Source organism: Neomonachus schauinslandi, chromosome 4 (assembly GCF_002201575.2).
Source record: "Neomonachus schauinslandi chromosome 4, ASM220157v2, whole genome shotgun sequence".
Lineage (NCBI taxonomy): Eukaryota > Metazoa > Chordata > Mammalia > Carnivora > Phocidae > Neomonachus > Neomonachus schauinslandi.
In genome coordinates, this window is record NC_058406.1 from 28,221,191 (window position 1) to 28,248,156 (window position 26,966).

Below are 26,966 nucleotides of genomic sequence, written 5' to 3' on the forward strand. Positions count from 1 at the left end.
AAGCTCCAGAAAATTCCAACTGTTATGGGTAACAAATTACCCAAGAAAAGTCCTCAGAACTGGAGAAATAAGAAGGAATAGAAAAGGAGAAAAAACACAAGTATTCACATTTAAAAAGTGATCTGGGCAATAAAGTCACAGTGAGATCCGTGTTTTAACCCTTTGACACATCCCAAATGGCTCAGCAGTCCCACCACTAAGAATCATATTTACAAAATGTAAGGCACTGCAACACTGCCCGAAATGGCAAAAGAGGACAAAACAGCATTAATGCCATCAGTAGAGGGCTGGCTGAATAAATTGTGGTGTACGCACATAAAGGAATGTTAAGTAGCCAACAGAAATGAGGTTTATAAGCTGCATTTATAGCACGCTTTCTAGGCTGTATTCCTAGGTGAAAAAAGTATGCTACCGTTTTTGTAATAGGCACATGCCTGTGTGCATATTGCTCATATGTGTTCAAAGCTCCTCTGGAAGGGCACGCAAGGAACCGCCTCTGGGAAGGACAACTGGGCGCTGAGGGACGGCTGGACTGACTTTTTTCATTGACCATACTCCCGTACTATTTGAATATATGCCATTTGCATGTATTATTTATTCAAGTTAAATCTTTTAATGCCTCCTTAGGGAACAGAAGTTATGGGGGTGGGGATCTGAGGAGGGTTCTATCAGCTAGGGCCTCCAAAGGCTATTCTTGTCCACGAACAGTAAACACTGAGAGCATACACACCCCCAACACATATACGTCGTTAAATCAGGATAACTGCCCGTTTTGAAGATCAAAATGGTTGAAGTGCAGCAACTGCTTGTGGTTCAACCTAAGGTTTATTTATCAAGTATCTACATGTACTAATGAATATTTATGTATATTTTATAACACATTCAAAGTGACAACTAAAAAAGGCTGAGTCAGAAAATACATACAAATTCAAGGCCTGATATGTGCCCCCCCAACCCCCTCCCAAGCCATGGGCCATCCTCCATACCCTCCTCCTTGGGGACCACCGCCCTGCGCTGAAGCGGGGGTCAGAATCAACACCACAGCCCATCTTAGCAGTGAAAACTTTTACTCTACAGATGGAGTGTTCCAAAGTGAAAATTGTTTCCAATCCTGAATCCAATTCACTTAGAAAATTCAGACACGGTAACATTTACACGAACACAGGAATGAGAATCCCAGTGCCTTCTCCTCAGTCACCTTCCCAGGACCCGCGCAGGGCAGCAGCCCAGGGAAGGACGTGCGTACAAAGACGCACGCTCATGCTCACGCTCCACTCGGGCCCCGTGCAGTGGCCCTGGCAGCGGGCTGCAGACGTGCATTTTTACGTGCAGTCATGCCTCAGTAGTTGGGAGTGAGGCTGAGGGGCAGAGAAGTCAGAATAGAAGCAAAAACTAGGTCGCAGTGTTTCAAAACAGCGCATTTACTCCTTTCAAAGTTAGGCCATTTAAATACTTGTTTCCATTCCCTTATTCATCGCACAGGTCAAGGTATCAACAATCCTCCTTGTAGGATACTTACAGACTATTCTATAGCACCCGAAGGCTCCATTTCTCAAAGCACTCCAGAGGCCCCCAAGACACGGACAGCAGCTCTGAACGCCCGTGCTCTCGGCCCACTGGCCCTTCCCTCTCAGGCCCTCCTGTTGGCCCCACAGCACCTCCGGTCTTCTCCTTTGCGGGTTGTCCCTGCTCTCCATCTTCCCTTGCAGGGTCTGATGCTATTTAGAACATTTGGAGTTTCAACAAAATAAATGATTTCCTGGAAGAGCAAGCATACTTAAGACTCCCTCGGGAGCCATGTACAGTCACCATCGTCCCAGAAGACATGAAATAGAACTACCAAGGGCCTGGATTTTTTTAAATGCCTTATAACCACCAACAGGAGCAAAGGACAACTTCTTCCCATTGTGGAGATGAGAAGGCTAAAGGCCTAAAGCAAAATACTATTCCCGACCCCAATAATCAGGTGAAGGCCTGCCTAGAAGGGGTCCTGGCAGCCATTCTGGCAGGGTCACTGGTCACGTCTAAGTTTGTCAGACTAACTTAGTTAATAACCAAAGTGACAAATATCACAAGCATGGTAGGCATCTCTTAGGGTTTCTGCCTAAATCTCCCCAATTTAGAGAACATAAGCAGTCTCTTGAGACTTAAATATCTTCAGTCTGTGGCCAGCTTACAGGAAAACTTTGGAGGTCCCCTAATCAATGACTGAAAACTATACAGAGAAAATAAGTATAAAGCAAGCAGCCTAACTCTAACCATGATAATAGACATACGTGTGTATTCATATACACAAGTATGTTTTTACATAACACAGCTTTTTAAGAGCAATCCCACCAGATCTCAAGCAAATGTCAAACTATGAGAGAAATACTCTCAGGTTTCCTGTGTGCTCTCCTCTGGGCCACGGAGACCGCAGGAAGCCCCACTTCTCTCTCCCGGGAAAGGAGAGAAACTGACAAAGGAGGGAACAGATGTCTTCTGGTCCCCATGGTTTTTAGCTTTATAATTGTTTTTCTCTTTTTTTAAGGAACAATCTAAATATAAGAAACTATTTTCTTAAAAACCCTGGGATTGGAGTTCTGCTACCAAAGACATCTAATTAGCCACAGAGTCCAAAAAAAAAAAAAAAAAAAAAGTTTATTTGAGAACAAGAGTGAAAGCTTTAGCACATCTGACAAGGTAGACTCGTTTTGCTAACAGACGCCATCCGTATTCAGCTCTACCAATATTAACACAATGGAACATATTTGCTCTTACAAAGATATGGGCCTAAGTCAAGGACTATGACTAGACAGCATCAAAGGAAAGATGGGGCCCCAAATCTTAACCCCTAGACTGATTCGCAACATAGGATTTCAGTCAAACACTCCTCATGCAGTGGTTCTCAACCTGGCTTCTTATCAGAATCCCAGGGACTCTTTGGACGGAAATCCCAGTCACTAGACTGTCCTCCAGCCGGAGTCTCTGGGGTTGGGACCCAGGCATCAGTAGGTCCTTAAGCTTCCCAGGTGACTCCCATGAGCAGCCGAGGTCGAGCACCACTCTCGAGGCAGGTAACAGTTCAACAAATCGGCAAGTTCCCCAGCCCGGCCGGCCCTGTGAGGAAGGGGTTCTGCTGGGCATCGCTAGCTCTCGCAGATCCTATCTCTCACTCTGCTCCAGAACTCCGTAACGTTACCAGCTTTGGGTGCAATGTTGAGCCTTTCCATATGCCTTAATGATTTTCAGAGCAATGTTTAATCAGGCAGATACCAGCAAAAAAAGAAAAATGGAAAAAGGAAGAAATTTCCATAAGGCATGATACTACGAATAAATAAAATAAGTGAAAAAACAATCTCAGGTTTAAAAGTAAAGCATGAGAAGTCAACACCTGCGAAATTTTATTTATATAAAAGAATAAAAATATCTATTTTAAAAGGATTGATTTAAACTTAGGTTTTTCAGCCTTTCCTGTTCCTTGAACATAAAACTGCCTCCAACGCAGAAAGATTTAAGATAGGTAATTATTAAATAAACCCTCTTTACCTTCCCCCTGCAAAAACACAGAGCCAAGTTCCCCATTTTCTTTATGGTAAACCAGATTATTTTCAGTGAAGATTATTGGCAATTGCATGAAGCAGATGATCAGATATGTCGGCAGGAAGGTATGAGCTGTACAACGGCATTACAAAAAGTCCCCAAAGAAAAGAAGATGGTAAAAACAATAGAAAAATAATAAAACACAAACAAAATAAGAAAATGCCCAATATTTACAGCCTCCCTCTGAAACGTGACCTATGTTCTACCTTCAGCATAAAACAAAACCAGAGAACATTTCTCAATGGGTATCACAGATGAAGCTGGTGCCAGCCAGTTTGGGGGGACACATTCATTCCAAGAAGGGAGAAATGCACAGTTAGCAACTTGCTGGAATTATAACCATGTCTTGGTCTTCTTGCAGTTCTGTTACTAAAAATGACACACAGTAAATGATCCAATGTAGTCTTACAGAAATGACTTGTCACCACGTTTCAGAACAAACTATTCAGAGTCACAGGCACTGGGTCTGGGAAAGCAGAGGTGGATGGCCGCGCACTCAGGTGAGCGATATGTATCTTTGTGAGGTTGGAGCAGGGAAGCAGGGCTCTACAGCCTGGAAGCTTCTGAACTAATGAGTCTTCTAATAGTCCTGAAGAGAGAAAAACAGAGTCCCAACTTACTCTCAGAACATTAGCTGGAGCTTAAGAAGAAATTCATTAACAACCCTGCTAGGGGATTGCTCTATGGGCAAAGATGCTACTTCAAATGCAACAGACAATACTTCACATCTGAAAATGTCCCGTCTTCCAAGTCCACAAAGGGACCGAAACATCAGTTCTGCCCTTGTTAGGTCCCCTGAGCTCACCAATCAAAAACAAAACAAAACCTCTGAAACAAATAATGCAATATATGTTAAGAGAAAAAAAAAAAAAGAAGATAGCAGGAGGGGAAGAATGAACGGGGGAAATCGGAGGGGTGGACGAACCATGAGAGATGATGGACTCTGAAAAACAAACTGAGGGTTCTACAGGGGAGGGGGTTGGGAGGATGGGTTATAACGCCTGGTGATGGGTATTAAAGAGGGCACGTTCTGCTTGGAGCACTGGGTGTTATGCACAAACAATGAATCATGGAACACTACATCTAAAACAAATGATGTAATGTATGGGGATTAACATAATAAAAAAATTTTTTAAAAATAAAAATAAAAAAAATAGTGATCTAGGTGTTGCTGCGAAGGCATTTTGTAGATGTGATTAAGATCTACAACCAGTTAGCTTTAAGTCAAGGAAATTATCCTGGATGGTGTGTGTGTGTGTTGGGGCGGGGATGGGGGAACTGACTGAATCATTTGAAAGACCTGGAGACCAAAACAGAAGTTTCTTTGAACAAATTCCACCCGTGGACTATCCCTTCAGCTCCTGCCTGAGAGTTCCAGCCAGCCTTCCTTGTGACCTGCTCTGTAGAGCCTTAGACAGCAGGAAAACCTTGGTCCAGAAAAATATTAATTTCCAGCAAGAGGGGAATGGTTAAGTAAACTACAGTACCTCCCTGATTTAGGATTATGCAGCTATCAAAAGTATATTTACAAAGTGCTTAACAAAATAGCAATGCTTATGCTGTCAGTTGAAATAACAAACAATGATCACACTGTTTTTAAGAAGTGTGTATGATTTAAATAAAGTTCAAAAATAGGCAAAAAAAAACCCCCAAAAATAAAAACAACTAGTAGTAACAATTCAATTCATTCTTTAATCAAAGGGAAATTTTCTTCAGTAAAAATGTGTGACCCCTCTCTCTATCCAAAATATAAAAAAACCTAAATAACACCTAAAAGTTGAAGTGTATCCAAATGGGTACACCCCTCCCCAGCCTTTAAAATGAGAGTTGTAACCTGAGATTAGGAACACTCAGCTCTGAAGATGAACACATTTTTCTAATCATCTACAAAATCACCAGCCTCTCTGAAATGGTCTGGCTGATACTTACAGCTCGTGGTTTTTTGTTTAACTTCAGATCAATCCTGCGATAGAAAAGATAAAACATATTCGTGTTTTAATTTACAGAAAGGGGCCAGGAATCAGCTACTGCATATGGCACAAGCTATAACAAAGACTATTTGGTTAAGTAAAACCCACATTCTTCATTAGACTATGTCATATTTAGTTGTTTACCCAGATATTATTAAGCAAGTATTTAAAAACATAAGCAGATACTCTCGCCACAAGGCAAACTTAGATGACAAAAAGAAATATACAGCAGTTATGAAAGCCCTATAATTTTAAAACTATTCAAAACTATACGTTAAAGAGATTGGATTAAGAGGGCATGCTCTATGTTAATGTGTTAGCTTTGTAACTACATCACTGATAATCACTGAGACACATAATGATTAAGAACAGGAAAGAGACTAGGAGTTTGTATTTCTGGACATGAAACACAAAAGAAATTACACAAATTTCAATTTTTAAATCTTTCCAAAGCAAAATATCAAGATCTTAAACTATTAATCTCCTTATGAAGCAAAGCCAGAAAATCAATTTAAATGTGAATTAAAGGTTATCTATTTTTAAAGAAATTAAAATGCATAAAAGTGAAGTTTACTTAATTTTGCTTAAGTTATTAAATAAAATGTTACCTCCATCACGTTTTTCTGTTTTTAAAAAAAACTTCCCAGCCTAACCTAATATACATACCTACAATTAAACAGATAAACTATGGGTTAGAAAGGTCTCAAAAAGGCATATTGGTCTCTACACACTAAACAGCACAGCACAAATACTAATTCAAATCAAACTTACTCAAAGTCATAATCAAACATGCCAGACGGGCTGAGGGGCAGCATTTGAAAGGAAGAAAGCAATAGAAATTAATATACTAACTGAATAAATTAGTCGATTAGCCACCCTAGCAAGATTCGTAGAAACAAAATCAGCTTTAAGAATCTTAAGCCATAAAGTTTCAAACATCAAAGCACCAAAGATTCTGCAGTTGGGAGTCCCTTCCCTCACTGGGTTTTGTATCAGAAGAACAGACTATGAAAGGAAAAGTTATTTCATTAGAAAATGAGGTACCTGCAGGCCATCTATTAGCTGCCAGATTCAGAGTTAGAACTTTTAAAATACATAATTATAGTGAAAAATATAAATAGGGCATTAGAAGAAATAGAGAAAGAAGGGTTTAGTCATATATTGAAAGGGTGCTTTGAAGAGGGTACTAACAAATCAGCACAATACACTTTGACTAACATAAAAGATAAAAACATTATACATTTTTTAAAAGAAAACATTTTGCAACTTTTAACTCAAGTTGTAAGTTCTAAGAATGTCCAGGGAACATGGGACTCTTTTTTAGAGCATTCATCCTAGAAAGCCAAGGGTCAAATGAATAAACTTCGGTGACAGTCTTGTTCCAGAAAACTGCAGGGTCACATCACTTTGCCCCTGAATTGGTGATGGCAGGTAACTGTTTATGTCAGGGCTAGTATTAAGAACACCCAAATCTACAGCCCCCCTAGTAAGACAAAGGACAGCTGACATCCACCAGCACCTGAGCCTCAGGGATCTGAAAGGGAACAATGCAGAGGAGGCGCCTGTTTAGGACATTGCTGCTAACAGGCCATGGTCTGGGCAGACCTCCAAAGCAAACATTAACCCTGAGCATGACACCAGCTCTTTGGCTGGCTCCAACAACTTTCACACTGTAGACAGGTGCTAAAACAATATGCAAAATGCTCTATTTTCCTCCTGGCCCATGTCTGCAAGAGTGAAGCTGGAAGAAAGCGTAACTTCAATATCTCTTATGCAACTGCCTCACTTAAGTCATCTGAGGAATTACCAAAATTTAACTTTTAGGGACGCCTGGCTGGCTCAGTTGGAAGAGCCGGAAGAGATCTCTTGATCTCGGGGATGTGGGTTCGAGCCCCACGTTGGGTGTGGAGATTACTTAAAATAAATAAAACTTAAAAAAAAAATTTAGGGCGCCTGGGTGGCTCAGATGGTTAAGCGTCTGCCTTCGGCTCAGGTCATGATCCCAGGGTCCTGGGATCGAGTCCCGCATCGGGCTCTCTGCTCCTTGGGAGCCTGCTTCTCCCTCTGCCTCTCTCTCTGTGTCTCATGAATAAATAAATAAAAATCTTTAAAAAAAAAAATTAATTTTCAGCCTAACTTAATTTTGTTTGCAAATTAGACTGTACCTACTTAATGAAAATGCCACAAACTACCTAGAAGAATTCTAGAGTTTTGTGTATTAGTAAAAACCTCTAAGAGCCGCTGTAAGTTATTATTTCAATTTTTTTCTTTAAAGGCACTGGGACTTATTATTCAGATATCATGTAAAATATAAGAATTCAGAACACTGTGATCATGTATGAATGCTAAAAATTATTTGACAAATGTTCATATTCCTCAAGAGGACAAATCCGTAAGTTACTCCTTTTTGCTACAGTGCCGAATTCATTTCCATCTGCTTTACTCACCCCTAAACAGTGCCTGGCACACAGTAGGCATTCAGACATTTGTTGAAATAATTTACCACTGATTTTATCTGAGGGGGCGTGGCAAGTTGGGAGGAGAAACAAGGACTGTACTGAATGCAAAGGTACAAATATGTATGAACAAAGTACTCCATCCTCCCACAGTCTGAAAGAGCCACAAAGACATGAGTCGGGGACAAGGAGTTTGGACATTTCCTTACTGAAGATGGCAGGAATGTGAGAACCTTCACCGGCCCCTGAGATGCCACTCTGGTGCACTGAACCTTTTTATACAGAAAGAAGGCAAATCAGCTTCACTCTGCTCTCTTGGGGCACGGAGGCACCTATGGCCAAGGGAAAAGGCCAGCCAGATATTAAGCCAGGGGGATGACAAAAGGATCTTGCTTTCCAAACAGAAAACACCATTTGTGAAAGCAGTAAGTAACATCCAAGATCTTTATAAATCCTTCTATTTTTCTGGAAGGAGTTAGCTCTGGGAGCCAGAGGGAAAAAGGGTAGGAAGAAGTGCTGTTCCTATGGAAATCTACTAGAAACCTACAGGAGGAAGTTAAGTTCATGCCTAATTCCCTTTTATCAGTCAGCTGATCATAGCATTAAAAAAAGGGAAGTATCACCTACAATTAACAGTAGCTATCTATTGTATCACTAATGGAAAAAATGTCCCAGAAACTTCAAGGAATTGTCCCCCTACTCTAGACACTGTGAAACAGGAAAAGAATCATTACTTTAAAATAACACTGGAGTGACTTTAATAAAAGCAACACAGAGCATGGCATTTAATTACTTAACAATTTAAAAAAATATTTTAAGAGTAATACTGGTTCCCTGCTACTGTTTGTGATTAGTAGCATTAGTCCTACCACAGTGATCAAATAGCCTATATAACCTTACACACAAAAAAAGATGTGCAATTTTTGCTATTTCTTACTGCAGTCATGAGATTGGCACAGTGATTTTCGGTTTGCAGTAAAGTGTTAAGCAGCGATCTTGGGTCACTTTTTGGAGGAAACACTATTTCTGCAGTCTAAAAACCACCACCACATTGACAAGAAAAGTTCTTACAAGAATTAGAGAATCTGCTGATGCCTAGGAGGCTTAAGCCAGTTCAAGTTCATTCTATATTATCCCCATGTGCCATAACCACAAAGCTAACACCATGGATGCCTTGGGTGCATGAAGGAATATCCCACAGGTCTGTAGAGCAACCCAACCCAGAAGGGCACCGGAGGACAGGGAACCCCGCCCCTTCCTTGCTTGCACCCCTTCACCTCAGTATATAAGCTCCCAAGAGGAGCAGGACAAAAGCCAGCCTATGGACACCTGGTTTTCATGCCTGCCAGAAGAAAGTTTGAGGTCAGGGCAAGACTGCTCACTCTAGAAGCTATGCATCACCCTCTCTGAGTACAGCTGTGTAATTTCCAATTATCTGAGTTAATAGGCCCTGGTATTATCATACAAACCCCAGGCAGAGTGAATGCTAAAATCCTCTCTGGGTGACACCTGACCTCTCTGTCCACTGATGTCATTCCTATCTCATTACGCACTGTAAAAAAACAAAAACAAAAACACACACAGTGGACAAACATTATCTAGAAAGGTACTCTCATATCTTATATACACTTTATATTATTCCTCTCTGATATCTGAAATCAGCATATTACAGAGATATATAAAACAAAGAAATCATAAGCAATCAAACACCTTGTATTTAAAAGGAAAAAAAGGCATGTCAGATCAGCTCTGTCCACCCACAAGGGAGTAAGTGTAAGCAGGGACCAGGATTAGGAGCAAAAGACTCTCTCCCACTTGGCAGCTTCCCAACATGTACTAGTGCCATATTCCAAGTCCAACTTTACAGACTTCCCCCTTTCCTCCTCAGCTTCACCGTATTAAACAAAGTGTTTATGGAATGAAATTCTTCTACACTAGAAAGTGAGAAGGCTGTCTTCCTTCACCTTTACTCTAATGCCCACCCATTCCTCCACTGGAAAAAACGTCGCCTGTTTCATTTGGACCAGAGCAATTTCTCCCCATCTGTAACAGAAAGGCGGCACCAATCCTGACGAATTTTTCCTCTAGTGAAGTCCCTTCGCAGCAATAGTCATGGCAGCTCTGGGCAGGGGAGTGGGGGTGGCGGGGCGGGGCGGGGCAGCGGGGCAGAGAGGTGGGGGTCCCTGCCACTGACCTGTGTCGGTTTTTATTCTTTCGTTTTTTATGGCTGCCATGATGACCCCCTGAGGAAGTAGAAGAAGCAGCCTTCTGAGGCTTCACTCCCTGCACAGATCCATCCAGGTCCTCAGGGTCCTCCTGGCTGGGCTCATTCTCCTGATTGTGGAAGTCTGGAGAAGTATCACTTTCCGTCCCACTTCCTGGCTCCCCTGGAGGGAATAAACACAAGTCCCAGAAGCATCAGCAGCACTCCTCAGGCAGTCTGTCCGTCAGCCAGGAATGATGCTGTTGAGCACTAATAGATTAAAAAAAGCGATGCTTTCCCATCTTCCAGGACCATACATTCTAACTGACAGAAAAATACTTGCTGACAGAGAAGATATGTGCAGTCAAAGCATCAAAGTTACCAGAGTTCCGGAAACACAAGTAATCTGAAACAGTGTAACCAGAAGCAACCTACCTAAGGACAGCTGGGGGATGGGACCATACAAGCAGAAGTCCCTCCTCCTGGCTGCATAAAGGTCACTTAAACAGCAAAATCCACTAATGGGATTAATAATTATACAAGAAGCCTGGGTTCCTTCCCCAGACCATACAGGAATCCTGTCTATCAAGAAAGGGGGCTCAAGAGGATAGGAGCCCCATTACTCTGAGAAATCTTAAGAATAGTATTTAAGGGATGCCTGGATGGCTGTCGGTTAAACATCTGCCTTTGGCTCAGGTCATGATCCCGTGGAAGCCTGCTTCTCCCTCTGCCTCTTTTTCCTATCTTAAAGGTAGTTCCTGGGGCGCCTGGGTGGGCAGTCGTTAAGCATCTGCCTTCGGCTCAGGTCGTGATCCTGGCATCCTGGGATCGAGCCCCACATTGGGCTCCCTGCTCGGCGGGAAGCCTGCTTCTCCCTCTCCCACTCCCCCTGCTTGTGTTCCCTCTCTCGCTGTGTCTCTCTCCGTCAAATAAATAAATAAAATCTTAAAAAAAAAAATTGGAAAATAAACTTCGAAACTTACTACCCAAAACTACAGTAACCAAGACTGTGTGGTACTGGCATAAGAAGAGACATAATCAACAGAATTCAAAGTCCAGATATAAACCTTTACAGTTAGGGTCAAATGGCTTTCAAGGGTGACAAGACAATTCAATGAATCATATTTTTGATAAATAATGCTGGGACAACTGGACATTCTCAAAGAAAAGAATGAAGTTGGATCCCTATCTCACACCATCACAAAAATTAACTCAAAATGTATCAGAGGCCTAAATGTAAGAGCTAAAAACATACAACTCTTAGAACCCATTTGATTAGGCAAATGGGTTTCTTCGATATGACCACAGAAGGAAGCCTAACAAGAAAAAATATATAAATATGTGACCCTCATACATTGCTGATGGGAATAGAAAATGGTGCAGCCACCTTGCAAACTGTTTGGCAGTTCCCGAAAGGCTAAGGACAGCATTACTAAATGATCCAGCAATTCCACTCCTAGGTATATACCCAAGAGAAATGAAAACAGGTTCACACAAAACTTGTCATGAATATTCACAGCAGTTTTATACCTAGTAGCCAAATGACCACTAACTGATGAATACATAAATAAAATGTGGTACAACCATACAATGGAGTACTGTTCAGCATTAAAAAGAAATGTAATAGTAATACACGTTTTGTTTAGGGGTTTTTTTTCCTTGGTGTGATTATAGTGGTAAGAGCTTATCGCTTATAGAACTACCGTATAACCCAGCAATCCTACCTGTGGGTATTTATCCAAAAGAACTAAAATCAGGATTTTGAAGAGATACCTGCACTCCCATGTCCACTGAAGCATTATTCACATTACCCAAGGTGTGAAAACCACCTAAATGTCCATCAATGCATGAATGGATAAAGAAAATGTGGTATATAAATATAGTGGAATATATTATTCAGCCTTAAAAAAAAGAAGGAAATCCTGTCTTATGCTACAACACAGATGAACCAGGAGGAGATCATACTAAATGATATAAACCAGTCGCAGAAGAACAAATACTGCATGATTCTATTTATGTGAGGTATCTACAATAGCCAAACTCATGGAAGCAGAGAGTAGAATGGTGGCTGCCAGGTGGAGGGAGAAATGGGGAGTAGAAAGTTTCAGTTACACATGAATAGGCTCTAGAGATCTGCTGTACAATACTGTACCAGTAGTTAACAATACTGTATTAGGCACTTAAAAATCTGTGGAAGTCAGGGCCCCTGGCTGGCTCAGTCAGTAGAGCACACTACTCTTAATCTCAGGTTGTGAGTTCAAGCCCCACACTGAGTGTGGAGCCTACTTAAAAAAAAAAAAAAAAAAATCCGGGGGAACTTGTTTCAGGGTTCTTGTTTAAAAAAAAAAAAAAAAAGATTTTATTTATTTGAGAGAGATCACAAAGGGAGAGGGAGAAGCCAACTCACCGCAGAGCGGAGAGCCCGATGCGGGGCTCGATCCCAAGACCCTGAGATCATGACCTCAACAGAAGGCAGATGCTTAACCAACTGAGCCATCCAGGTGTCCCTGTTTTTAGTGTCCTTACCACAATTTTTAAAAACCTACCATTTGGAGATACATATTGAAACATGAATATACAAGAAAATGGTATGATGTCTAGGATTTTCAATGTGACACAGGAGGTGGAAGTGAGAGTAGGTCGGGTATGGAGAGGGCACTGACCATGGTCTGGGATTTGGGGCAGTGTGATGGGTACATAGGGGTTTGTTTTTTTTACCTTCTTTATTTGTATAGATTCAAAAACTCACTTTAATAAAGAGTTAAAAAGTATTCACTTTTTCCTGTAGTTTATCTCAATAATATCTATAACAGGCCTTCCCAAGCTATGCTTCTAGGACTATAAATGGTGATACTCTTTTTGGAAAAGTCTAGGGTGTTTTCCAAAACCAAAAACCTATTCCCTGATTCTCCAGACACCAATAATTTGATTCCATTCTGACACTTATTACCAGAATTAGGGCAGACCCACAGGTTAAGGGCTCTAGTCCCACAAGCATGCCCCCCCACTTAAATACCAGGCCTCTCATACTTCTGACCAATGAGCTATAAATCAGGGGTACCCTAAACCCCCTCTTCAGGTTTCATAATTTGCTACAATGTCCATCAGCCCCAAGAACTCAGGAATATGATTTATTTACTGTTAATGGTCTATTATAAAGGATACAACTCAGCAACAGCCAAATGCACAGGGCAAGGTATGGGGAGGGGCGGGGAGCTGCCATGCCTTCTCTGAGCACACCACCCTCCTAGCACCTCTTTTCATTCACCAACAAAAGCTCAAAAGTTTAGATTTTTTAAAGATTTTATTTATTTGAGAGCGTGCATGCTCGTGCACAAGTCGGGGGGAGGGGCACAGGGAGAAGCAGACTCCCCCCACTCAGCGGGGAGGCTGATGCAGGGCTCAATCCCAGGACCCTGAGATCATGACCTAAGCCAAAGTCAGACACTTAACTGACTAAACCATCCAGGCACCCCACAGTTTAGGGGTTTTTAAGAAAGTTTCTTTATGCAGTCATGATTAATTAAGTCATTGGCTACTGGTGATTAACTCAGTCTCTAGCCCTCCTCCCCTCTCTGAGGTTTGGGGTAAGGCTGAAAATTCTAAGCCCTCATCCTGAAGCCCTCTAGGAGCCTTCAGCCCTCAGTCATCTCCATTAGCATTCAAAAAAAATTGTTTTTTAAAGATTCTATTTATTCATTTGAGACACAGAGATACAGAGAGAGAGAGAGCATGAGCAGAGGGAGACGCAGAGGGAGAGGGAGAAGCAGCTCCCCGCTGAGCCAGGAGCCTGATGTGGGGCCCGATCCCAGGACCCTGGGATCGTGACCTGAGCTGAAGGCAGATGCTTAACCATCTGAGCCACCCAGGCACTCCAACATTCAAAAATTTCTTTTGTATGCAGTGTATGCTAGTCATTCTTATCACTCTGGAGATTCCAAGGGTTTTAGGAACTGTGTGCCAGAGCAGGGGACAAAGACCAAATATATATTCCCCACTATACCACAGAAAATAACTGTGCTATATTTATGAAAATCACCCCTTGACACAGTAATGCCACTTCCGGGACACTCTCATACAGAAATTAAAAGTCCATTACAAACAAGCTAGTGTACAAGGAAGCTTACTGCAACATTGTTTATAGTGGGGAAAATGGAGACAGTGTGAACACTCACCAAGAGGGGAGGCACAACCAGACTGCTGGGTATTTTCAGCTTTTGAAAAGAATGTGAGATTATAACAATAGCTAACAGAGTCCTTACTAGAAGTCAGGCACTGTTCTATATACTTTAAATATACCTTACCTATAACCCTCACGAAACCTCTACAACTATGATGACCATTTGACAGAGAAGGGAACTGAGGAGGCTGGAGTTTAAGAAACCTGCCCAAGGTCACATAGCTAATAAGGGAAAGAGTCGGGATTCACATTCAAAGACAGTTTGGCTCCAAAGCCCACGCTCTTCATCACTACTCTATACGTTTCTCTCTGGATGCACGCAACCTGTAGGAGCATATGTGATAAGTGAAAAAGCAGATAATATGTACTGTTAGATCAAATTTCTTTCTTAAAAATAAAAAAAAATCCCTACGACATAACTAAAATTCCAAGTGAAAAAAAATCCCCACCTCTGTGTGTGTGCGCATGTGTGTGTGTGTCCAGGAGGATGTGTTAGGATATCAAGCTGTTAATGTTGGTTACCCTCAGAAAGTTAGGGCTGAAGAAGAACACGAGGTAATTAACCTGTCTCATATTCACCTCTAAATAGTGTGACTTAGTACAATCAGAATATAATACTTTTCTAATTAAAAAAAACCTCTAACAAAATATAAAAAGATGAGTCTAAAATGGAGAAGTATGATTAGGACAGCCTTCTTCTCTGATAGCCAGTCCTGTTCTTATGTAGCTAAAAAATGTCATCTCTAAAACTGCAAATGGTGGAGGTACTGGTTAGGGAGGGAATAGGCTGATGGGGCATGAGGTTACAAAAGCTTTGGATCATAGACAGGGTGACAGAAGGGGCACAGGACTGAGCAGGGGCTGGGCACAGGAAGAGAGGATGAACTAAAAAGGTGGGAGATAAGTAAGAAAGGTAAGTTAGATACAGCAAATTCTGCCTACATTGTAATTCTATTAAATGGCATTAACGAACTAAACCAACTATTTCCTCATTTTGGACCAGTGGCTATGGGAGTACTGAGTAAATGGATGAGTCTGTCATATTCTGTAAGCACCCATGAGCAAACACACACAAAAGAGTGTAAATCAAATCAAAGCCCTATGAAGGGAGAATCCACCTGTGCTACTTCTCTGAAGCGGTGACATCCCAGGCAGTAACAGATGCCCCAAAGGACTGATATGAATATTAAGTATCATGGGAGCCAGAGAAGAAAGAATGGATTATTCAGGAAAAGCTTCACTGAGGAGGTGGAATTTAAGCTGGACCTTGAAAAATGAGAAGCCAAAATAAGTACAAAAGACAGCACAAGCAGAAGTGCAGAGAGAAAACACAAAGTACATTTGGGACAAATGAATCAAACAACATCTCTTAAGCAGATGGCTTGAGAAATGAGAGATGAAATAGCACGACAGGGTAAGAAGAGCCGTGAGTGTCAGATTAAGGGATCTGACCTACGGAGACAGTGTGAGATGGTTAAAAGATCTGACTTGTTGCTTAACCTTTCAGACCCTGTTTCTCCATCTGTAAAATGGGAAATCTTTCTCTACACTGAATATCCCTTATAGACAAGGCATTCGGGTCGACACTGGAGCTACGGCAATGTTCCCTACTTTCAAGAAGCCTATAATCTGTACCTATCCCTCAAGAAGTAGCTTTAAGGAATAAATGAGATAAATGCAAGTGGCTGAGTAGTATCTAGAACACAGTAAGTGTTCAAGTCTCAATATCCTTGAGATCTACAAACATGCAAGTCAAATTCTAAACAGTAGACAATTTGCCATAAAATAGTTGCTAACAGGACATAAGGCAAAGTCATCGAGTATTTCTAAACAGAAAAGTGATATGAAACAATGAATGTTTCCTGAGTTCTCTGTACAAACCCATGTTTTAGGATTATCGGGCTAGAAGTGGTTTATAAGAGGGACTGTAGCCAGGGAGACTAAACACTGTTAAAATACAAAGTTTGACCACAAAGTGGGAATAATTGTCTTTTTTTTTTTTTTAGATTTTATTTATTTATTTGAAAGAGAGTGAGAGAGAGAGAGCACAAGAGGAAGGAGGGTCAGAGGGAGAAGCAGACTCCCTGCTGAGCAGGGAGCCTGACGCAGGGCTCGATCCTGAGATTCCAGGATCATGACCCGAGCTGAAAGCAGACATTTAACCGACTGAGCCACCCAGGCACCCTAATAATTGTCTCTTCTTGGTTCATGAAAGCAGGAGAGGAGTGAGAGCAAAAGAGGTGGGTTACAACACCCCAAAGGGCAGCAGCGAGTCTGTCAACCCTATGATGCTGTCACCAGGAAAAGACACCTAAGTTCATTTCTCACTGACATGTAAGTAAGAAACTTGTTTTTAAAGAATGCCAGATTTTGATTAAGTATAATACAACGACAAATGAGACACTCTACTTATTTAAACACTAAACAAAAAACGCCTATCGAATCCTGCCAAAGCACTAACTTTGATCAGCACAAAAACTTTAAAGGAGGAAAGAAAGATATCCAACAATGCTTCATGCAGCCATTTACTTATCCACCGGAATGATATAAATGCTGAGGAAAGATCTGGTTTGATGAAAGCTTCAGGTAAGTCTGATAAAACAAACAGTAGAAACTAGGTTGATCCTTTAAAGGAAACTGGATAAAATCTGCCGGTTTGTTTTTATTCTTTTTACAAAAACACACAATGCTTCACTAATTTGCATAAAATTCCCCTTTGGGGACCGTGCTAATCCACTCTATCATTCTAGTTTGGGTACCTAAGCCAAAGAAAGCAGAAAGTAATGCATTTTTAAAGAAAATTTTCAGAATGGTTTGAAGTCCAAAATCCTTTGAGATCTAAGAATGTGTAACTCCAAATTCTAAGAGAAAAGAATGTGTACTTCAGGGGCGCCTGGGTGGCTCAGTTGGTTAAGCAACTGCCTTCGGCTCAGGTCATGATCCTGGAGTCCCGGGATCGAGTCCCACGTTGGGCTCCCTGCTCAGCGGGGAGTCTGCTTCTCCCTCTGACCCTCCCCCCTCTCGTGTGCTCTCTCTCTCTCATTCTCTCTCTCAAATAAATAAATAAATAAATCTTAAAAAAAAAAAAAAAAGAATGTGTACTTCATCACCATCAAAAATCAAGAACCAGGAGTCGTTCTGCAAGATTTGTTATACAGAAATTCTGAGACATTGGAGAGATTCTGTACAAAGGATAAAGAGCAAAAGGTGAAGCAGACCATTCCTCTGATGGAATTAAAGCTTGGTTTGAATCACCTGGGTCTTTCAGGGACCCTCAACTTGGTTTAAAGAGGTCTAAACACCCAGCAGAAGAAAACATTAAGTCTTCAGAAGATGGCACCTTCATCTTCCCCCCTCAAATTATTCTATAAATACTTGAGGTTACAATGAGCACTACACAGTCAAAAAAACCAGGCACACAGGGAAATTAGACTTCATGAGTAATAACCAGCAGAAGCAACACACAACAGAAACACGTCTTTAAGGACTTCAGAGGTTGAAATTAAACACAGAATATACAACAACCGGGCTTACTCTGCTTAAAGAAGTAAAAGAAAGTTTAATAATAATTGCAGAGAAAGCTACTGAAAAATTACATAGCAGATTTTAGAAATAATTAAGTGGAATTTCTGGAAATTAAAAATGTAATAACAAAAATTTTTTAAATCAAGGAAAGGTTTAACAGCAAGTCAGACTCAACTGAAAAGAGATTTAGTGAACTGTCAGGTGGCCCAGAGGCAAAGACAGAAGACACGGAAGGGCTAATAAAAGACATAAAGAATACAATGAGAAAGTTTAACATACATGTAAGCAGAGTAGGAGAAGAGATGGGACAGAGCTCAGAGCAAATGCAGTATCTTAAGAGGTAATAGCTGGGAATTTTCCAGAACTGATGAAAATTACTAAGCCACCATTTCAGTAAGTCCAATGAAACCCAAGCCAGATAATTACAAAGAAATTCATACTTAGACACATTATAGTTGACTGCAGAAAATCAAGATGAAAATAAACTCTTAAAAATAGCAGGAAGAGGGGCTCCTAGGTGGCTCAGTCAGTTAAGCATTTGCCTTCAGCTCAGGTCATGATCCCAGGGTCCTGGGATCGAGCCCCACATGGGGAACCTCTGCCCAGCAGGGAGCCTGCTTCTCCCTCTCCCTGTCTGCCGCTCTACCTACTTGTGCTCTCTCTCTGTCAAATAAATAAATAAAATCTTAAAAAAAAAAAAAAAAATAGCAGGAAGAGGGGTGCCCAGGACGCTCAGTCAGTTAAGCATCCAACCCTTGATTTTGGCTCAGGTCATGATCTCAGAGTCCTGAGATGGAGCCCCACATTGGACTCTGCACTCATCAGGGAGTCTGCTTGAGATTCTCTCTCCCTCTGCACGCCCCTCTAAAAAAAAGAACAGCAGGAGGAAATGGTAATGACAGGTGGTGAGACAGAACAGACAGAACGCAACAGAATTACTTCAAAGGGGCTCTGACCATTTGAACTGATAAACTTCACTATGTAATTCTCTATTTTAAAAAGAATTCAAAGCAGTTTACCAAGATTCATATAATAAAATCCAATAAAATAAATTTAAAATGAGAAGTAAAACAAAGAGGAATAGAAGACTTAAGTAAGCTGGATGCAACACTAAGATTCATTCCCAAAATGCACGCTATAAATTCATACTCGCTTTCTAGAGGAGAACCACTAAACCTTTTAGCACCTATACAAAGAAACAGTCCATTATCAGATATTCAATAAAAACCAACTAGCTGTTCAAGGAAAACAACTATTCCTTTTTTTAAGATTTATTTATTTGAGAGAGAAGGAGAGAGTGCACGTGTGCAACCAGGGACAGGGGGAGGGGCAGAGGGAGAGGAGAGGGAGAGAAGCAGACTCCCAGCTGAGTGGAGCACCCAACATGGGGCTCAATCTACTACCCTGAGATCATGACCTGAGCCGAAATCAAGAGCCAGAGGCTCAACCAACAGAGCCACCCAGGCTCCCCTCAGGAAAAACAACTATTCCTAAAAATCATAATTAGTAATGATAGTAAACATTTGCAACATTCTCTTACAATAAATACAGTAGCACATTTAACAGGACCAGAATATAATTCATCAAATACAACTTTATAGGGAAGACCAAGAAATATCAATATGACAAATTCCATGGATGTGACTCAATTCAAGGGGAAGATCTCAGGAATGGATGGCCTACACCTGCTTCAGAAAACCTTTAATACGTAAGTGCTTGTCTCAGCCAAGCTTCTGCAAGCTGTGGCTTTAAGACTCCTTGCCTCACGGGTACCTAGGTGCAGCCATTCTGGGTGGCTAGTTAAGTACAAAGCCAGATGCTGAACCATCCACCAAGCCAGGAGGAGGATTATAGGCTTTTGTGAAAACTGAGGAGTCCCAGACATCATTCCATCTCAACTCACAGAAGTGAGGTCCAGGGTGTTCCTTAACCAGTCTTATGACCTCAGAAAGCAGATAATACTAGCTCTACATTCTACAAGTGGCAATTAATTGAAAAGAAATAAGATTTAACTTACTTAAGCCATAGTAAAAGAAAAATCAAAAGGACTTGGTATAATTGATTAGGTTGGCAGAAAGGAGTCAAAGATGCCTACAGAGTTTCAAATGAGGGAGAAAAAAAGTACTATAACAGAAAAACTGGGCAGACAAGTTTTGAAGGAAACAGAACAGTTCAGTTTTAGATAAAATGTTTGAGCATGAATATCTGAGCGGAAATGACTAGAAGACATTTTCTAGAATTTTCTAGATATTTAGAAATCTGTACACAGAGATAATAATCAAAGTCACTGAGTAGTTCTAATTCCCAAACTACCAAAATCCCTCTTCCTCAACACTGGCCCAATGCAAACACAAAAACTGGATCCCACAAAATATACCATCTGAAAGAAGTAGATAGCCACAGCACAAAAAGCAGGTTATGTTTTAGAGTGACCCAGTGCACAGGAAGAGTGTCCAATACAGACAGCTACATAAAGTCTGACTCAGAAAGATAAATGTACAGATCTATATCCCATCACTAGACATTAGAACAGAATTAGACTATATGGCTTACCTACCGAGAATGATACAATTTCTTAACAAAGTAAATACTATCTACTCTGTGTTTTATATTTAAGAACACACAGGTACATTCTGTTCACAGGATCAGATTTTCCTAAGAATTATTAAATTGGGGACATGGAGATTTATCAGATATGTCTGAAATTTTCCATGATAAAAGGTTTTCTTTTTAAATTAAAAAAACCACACACACACAAACAAAAAACCCTCCCTGACACTTATCAGCAACGTCTTTCAGCAGCTAGAGTCAAGCTCTGCATGACAGAAGAGGCAGGAAGGACATGGTAGTTTTTTCCTCCAAGAAAAAAAAAAAAAGAGGATAAAAAGACATGATTAAGGAGACTCAAAAGGGTTCCTAACTTCTAGGTTGGATAGGAGTTAAATACAAGGGCTACTGTAGCTTAAAAATAAAGTAATAAAAAAGTAAAAAAATAAACTTACTCTTTTCAATGAGCTGATCCTGAACTCCTGCCAATGCACTTACTGCCTAAAAGAAAAAAACCACCCGTTACTAGAAAAATTATCACAGACCTCCGGAGAACACTCAGACAGCAGGGAAAGAGAAAACTCGCAGAAATTTAACTGAGGAGTTCCTCCACGATGGGCCACAGAAAGATTCCCCCAACCTCACTTACAGCTGCTGAAGTAACTGAGGATTTACTGAAGAGCCGCTCAGCTTCCTTAAACTTCCGGTTCCTTCGATCGTTTTTGCTATTGGAGTTTCTAAAACACACACAAGAAACTCATAAACACCAAGCTGTATCTATGGCTGAAGCTGAGGATGGCCCAGGACACATGTAAGGAACTCTCTCATTGTCTCTCTTTTTTAAATTACCAACTTTCACACGAAAATACCTCCATACCGTTTGGATTGACCAAAACGACCTTTACGCTGAATGCCTACACAGACAGCAACGGTTTCCAATACATGGCAGGTGCTCCACTATGGGACATTAGTTAGTTCACAGTCACTGCCATTTTAATATGTATTTATTTTGATACTTATTATTAAAAACAACTAGCACAGACTAGTGATATGAAATGTTTCTGTCAAGTAAGCTTAACTGAAAAAATTTAATGAACACGGGGCGCCTGGCTGGCTCAGTGGAACATGCGACTCTTGATCTCGGGGTTTTGAGTTTGAGCCCCACACTGGGTTTAGAGATTACTTAAAAAAATAAAATCCTTAGGGGCGCCTGGGTGGCTCAGTCGTTAAGCGTCTGCCTTCGGCTCAGGTCATATCCCAGAGTCCTGGGATCGAGCCCCACATCGGGCTCCCTGCTCTGCGGGAAGCCTGCTTCACCCTCTCCCACTCCCCCTGCTTGTGTTTCCTCTCTTGCTGTGTCTCTCTCTGTCAAATAAATAAATAAAATCTTTAAAAAATAAAAAAATTAAATCTTTAAAAAAAAAATTTAAAGAACAAACCAGGGTTCCTTAAGGAAATGGCTGGTATTAGTTCTGGGATAAGAAAAGGACAAGGTGAGTCTAAGACACCTTGTTGGGACAGAAAGCAACAAAGTGCTCGAAGACTGAAGGGTCAAGTCAAAAAGACAATGGAATCAGCAAGAGGAGGCTCCCTCTGTCCACATATGGGGCAAACCAAGCACTGAAAAGAATAATGATGGGTGTATTTGCTTCATCACTAAGCTGTATGTTTATGATGTATGCACTTCTCTGTATATATTTCAATAAGTTCATAGTAAAAAATAAGCCTCTATAAATAAAAAAGTGACAGCATTAGATTCCAACACTGATTTTTTTTTTTTTTTTTAAATCCATTGGTCTCTAATGATACTAAAGAGGGCCAGAGGGCACCTGGGTGGCTCAGTCATTAAGCGTCTGCCTTTGTCTCCAGTCATGATCCCAGGGTCCTGGGATGGAGCCCCGCATCGGGCTCCCTGCTCGGCGGGAAGCCTGCTTCTCCCTCTCCCACTCCCCCTGCTTGTGTTCCTGCTCTCACTGTCTCTGTGTCAAATAAATAAATAAAATCTTTAAAAAAAAAAAAGAGAGAGAGAGAGAGAGGGCCAGAGATAGAGAACGAAAGAGAGAGAAGATATGAAGGGAAGATTCTTCTTTCCAAATGCCAGTAATCCATGTACAAGGATCAGAATCAGCAGTATATTAAGAGAGTCAGGTAAAAATCAACAATGGATATTAAAACCACTGAATAGAAATTTGGAGGAGCAATATATTCACACTGTCTAAAAGTATAGCCTCCAATTACAAAGAGAAAAAAATGAATTTTTACAAGGGAGAAATCATATGCTCAAACTTTGTACCAATAAATGGAACAATATGACATTATGTGCCTCCCAGTATAATAGAGGTAAACAACATACCAGGCATACAAATCACTTATGTAAGATTTTTTCCAAAAATCCTTAAAGGATCTCTCATGAGGTCACAAAAAGAAAAATCTGGAATTGAGGCATTCCACAAAACAATGTCATGAACAACTTCACCACCAAAAAGGGTAGGAGACTCTCCTAAATGAAGAGAGGAAAGAGACATAACAGCCAAATACAATACATGAACACTGAATGGATCAAAACAAGACAGCAAAGCATGTTGGGGACAATTAGGGGAATTTGAAATAAAGACTATAGTAGATGATACTATGAGTATAATGCTAATTCGCTATGTGTGATAATTGTTCGTAGGAGGTAACTGCTGACATAATTATGGGCAAAGTGTCATGCTATCTACTTAAATGATCAGCAAAAAAAAAAGTGGGGGAAAGGGAAGATATAGCTATAAAGGGGTAGCAGGCGGAAGATCTTTGTGGTGATAAAATACTTCTGTATCTTGATTGCAGTGGTGCTTACAGGAATCTACACACAGTGACAGAACTACACATACACATTGTACCAATGTCAGTTTCCTGAGTTTGATATTCTACTACAGTTACATAAAATCCAACTATTGGGGAAGACTGGGTGAAGGGTACATGGGACCCCTCTAATTTGCTGCAACTTCCTATGTATCTGTAATTACATCAAAATTAAAAAAAAAATTTTTAGAGAGGAGGGGGAAGGGCAGAGAGAGAGACAGAATCTTAAGCAGGCTCCATGCCCAGCACAGAGCCCAACATGGGGCTCGATCCCATGACCCTGAGATCATAACCTGAGCCGAAATCAAGAGGTGGATGCTTAACTGACTGAGCCACCCAGGTGCCTCTAAAAATTTTAAGTACAGATATAGGTGTGTGTATATTTATATACATTAGAAAGAAAGCAAATGTGGCTACATGGTAACAACTGATGAATGCAAGGGAAGGGTATCAAGGGTGCACAGTACTATTTCAACTTGAAGTGTTTCAAATTTGAAAATTTTCAAAAAGCTTAGACAGTTTTCAAGAATAGTTATTACTAAATAAATTGTGGTACGGTTAGCACACAGCTGTGGCAAATATTGTAAAGGTCAAACTCACGACTAATTAAAAAATGGAAAACACTAACAAAGTGGTATGTCAGGTACTGTCATTTGCTGTACTTTAACGCCTCACACAACCATGTACCACCGGCCCAACTTTCCCTATTTCCCAGATGTAGGATTTGCCCACAATTACTCAGTGGGGCAGAGGCTGAGCCAGAGTCCAAGTGGAACCCCGGACGGCTTTCCACACCACCACTTTACTACTGCCTCCCTGCAAAGTTGCTAGCAAGAACACAGAAAGTCCAAAAAACAATTACTGGGGCACAATACCAACACCACAGGCTTCTGACACTCACTTCTGGTTGGTCAGATACCGATCCCAGCCACGAATAATGTTGCCATACATCTGAGTGTCTTCCAGGTAGCTTCCTTCAAAAGCATAGATCTGTCTCTCCAAGTTTGCCAGTGTTTCCTGGGAGATGAAAAATAAGGAAATGGGTAATGTGTTTTAAATGCAAACGTTAACTCTGACTAAACCAAACTCTGAATATTAGCCTTAGACATTCAAGCTCCACTACACTAAGCCACCCCGGTTGGAAAGACAAGACATGGGGAGAGGAAGGCTGTTTTCAGACTAAGACAGTCTAGACCGTAGACCTGTCTTGTTGGAGCCCTTTGAGAATAGAAGGGAATGTACAGAGCCTCTCTCCAGAAAAATGTACAAAATTTTGCATACGCTTCGCAGGGCTGGTGGAAACCCAGCTGTCAAGAACCTCCGCTCAGGCAGAACGTGAGCAGTCTGCACTCGCACGCACAAAGGTACCGCTACTGGGGAGAGGAAATGGTGAGCAGCCTTCCAGCGCCAACTCGCTCCCCGCAGGCTCTGAGAAAACGCCGGCACTAGGCTGTCAGTTGCCATGGAAACCTGGGAGGGCAGCTTCGGGTGAGATGGCCCTCCCCGGTGCCCAAGCCTAAACACGGCGGGGAGGGGGCGGCCACCAGGGTGTCTGGAACCCTGGGTGCATGTCACAGTTCTCAATTCCCTGGACTGAGTCCTTTCCCCTCGCCTGTCACCTTCTAGATATTCCCCAAAACATCACAGCCATGCCCGTCAAAAGCCCCATCCAACACATCTCCTAGTCCTCAAAAGGACATGCGCCCCTCCATCCTCCAAAGGCCAGACAGGATGACTGGGTCCCCCTCCCACACTCGCCTCCTACCCCACCCACTCCAAGCCCACTGGCAAAGCCCGAACCGGTCTCCTACGGCCCCCAGACACGCCCGAACCCACCCCTCAAAGACCACAGACCTGCCCGCCCTCACCCACCCAGCAAAGGCCAAGGACACAACTGCCCCTATCCCCAAAGCTCACAGATATTCGCCTCCCTCGAGCTCCCACACAGAAGCCCCCACCCCAGGCGCCATCCCGCCTCCACGTCCCCGCCGGCCCCTTCCCCCTCCCCCGCTCCGTGCCCCGCCCCCCCGACCCCGGCTACCCGGCTCCGGAGTCGCGCAGCCGGGAAGCCGTGGCGCCGGCGGGCCGCGAAACGCGCAGCCGGCCTCAGGCCGCCGGGCTCCCGGCCGCCGCGTTGCGCCGGGGGAGTAACGGCCTGGCACAATCGGGCCGGGGCCTGGAAGCGGGGGTGGGCGCGGAGCCACCACCGTGCGCCCCAGCTGCCGGCCCCTCACCGCCAGCTCCTGCTTCCGCTTCACGAGCTCCGCCAGCTCCCGCCGGGTGTCCGGGATCTGCGGCGGCGCCGCCTTGTTGTGCATCGCCATGTTGGGCTGAGGCGGGCGGCGGCGGCGCCAGGCTGGGGGCGGTCCCTGCGCGCCGCCGCCCGCCAGGGGGCGCCCGCGCCGCACTGCGCCTGCGCGCGCGGCTTCCGGAGGCGCGCGCCGCGCCGCACTCGGGGTCCTCGGGCTCGCGAGCGCCCCTGGATGGGCCGGTGAAGGGCCCCGCTCTGGGTCCTAGCAGCCCTTGGCCCCTCCGCGGCCGGCTGTGCGTCACAGGCACCCCAAATTCACCTTGTCCAAAACCAGACTCCTCCCAAGTCACCTCAGTGAATGACTTGCACTGTCCGCCGAATTGCCCGAGTCAGAAACGTGAATATCATCGTCGCTCTCCTCTCCTCTCCCCCACAAAACCTGAGGACTCGCCTCCGGAAGAGCCCTCAGTCCACTCGCTTTTGTCTGCCACCTCCCCTTCGTCCAGGCCCTCCCTACTTTTGGCTCCATTATTCCCACAGCCGCCTCTTTCCACCCTTAGCTCTATTTGATCCTTATCCACAGTGGTGCCAGGATGGTTGGTGTTTGGAAAGCAAATGTGGTGTCACTCCCCTGGTTAAAACCTTTCGATGGCTTCCCATTGCCCTTTAGAGAGACAAGTTTGTGTAGCGGTTAAGGTCACAAACCAAGGCCAGAACTACTTTGTTCAAAATCCTACCTCTACCATTGCTACGCCGTGCCATTTTCCGCAAGTAACTAAATTTCACTGGTCTCAACTTCCTCATCTGTAAAATGGAGGTAATAATAGTACTTATCCCGTACATCTGCCCTGAGTAAATCACTTCACGTAGGGGCTTGGCAAGTAATAAGGATTATACAAATAGTCGTTTTTATCATTAAGTCCAGCATCATTTGGCTCTTACTTACTTCTCCAGCCTCTGCCCTCCATCTTTCAGGGTTCTGCAGTTCTATCATGAACTGGATTTTTTTTTTCATACTTCATTTTTTTTCCTACCTTGCTTGAAGTCTTTGGGTTTCAACAATCTGTAGATTGGTATCTTCCACTAGTTCTGAGAAATTTTCAGCTCTCTTTCTTCAGATATTCCTCTGCCTCATTTTCCTCTCTCCTTATGGAACTCAAATTGAACATAATAATCCTTTATTTACCCACTGTTTCCCATCTTTTTGTCTTTCTGCTGCATTCTGGATAGTTTCTCTTGTGTGTTGATCTTGTAACCTGAAATCTTGCTGAGGTCCCTTGTTAATTCTAGAAGGGTTTTACTGCAGATTCCTTGGGATTTTTTACATAGACAATCATTTCATCTGCAAATAAGGTTGTTGGGTTCCCCCCCCCCCCCCCCGCTTTCCAATCTATATGCTTTTTATTTC

The 26,966-nt window shown here is 42.5% G+C and overlaps 1 protein-coding gene across 3 annotated transcripts; it reads right to left on the minus strand.

Annotated features, from left to right (window-relative positions):
* Window positions 1-829: 829 nt before the first annotated feature.
* Window positions 830-25,652, minus strand: MEAF6 (MYST/Esa1 associated factor 6). 3 transcript variants are annotated; one of them, XM_044913970.1, is made up of 8 exons: window positions 25,542-25,652; window positions 24,209-24,324; window positions 21,113-21,200; window positions 20,919-20,964; window positions 10,203-10,395; window positions 6,324-6,353; window positions 5,512-5,545; window positions 830-4,171 (listed from the first exon to the last, which is right to left on the minus strand). In XM_044913970.1, the coding sequence occupies exons 1-8, from the start codon at window positions 25,629-25,631 to the stop codon at window positions 4,163-4,165; spliced, it is 606 nt and encodes a 201-aa protein (XP_044769905.1). In that variant the 5' UTR covers window positions 25,632-25,652; the 3' UTR covers window positions 830-4,162. The 3 variants fall into 3 exon arrangements, with proteins under 3 accessions (XP_044769905.1, XP_021539393.1, XP_044769906.1); XM_021683718.2 differs by lacking the exon at window positions 6,324-6,353; XM_044913971.1 differs by lacking the exons at window positions 5,512-5,545; window positions 6,324-6,353 and having other exon boundaries at window positions 830-3,877; window positions 10,204-10,395.
* Window positions 25,653-26,966: the final 1,314 nt, after the last annotated feature.

Bases quoted from the DNA above. Each gene is read 5' to 3' on its own strand.
- MEAF6 (XM_044913970.1), bottom strand. From the start codon at position 25,631: ATGGCGATGCACAACAAGGCGGCGCCGCCGCAGATCCCGGACACCCGG. The intron at 21,201-24,208 runs GTGAGTGTCAGA...TGTGTGTTTTAG, and splicing joins CGGTATCTGACCAACCAGAA to AAACTCCAATAGCAAAAACG. The intron at 5,546-6,323 runs GTAAGTTTGATT...TTTCTATCGCAG, and splicing joins ATGTTTGATTATGACTTTGA to GATTGATCTGAAGTTAAACA.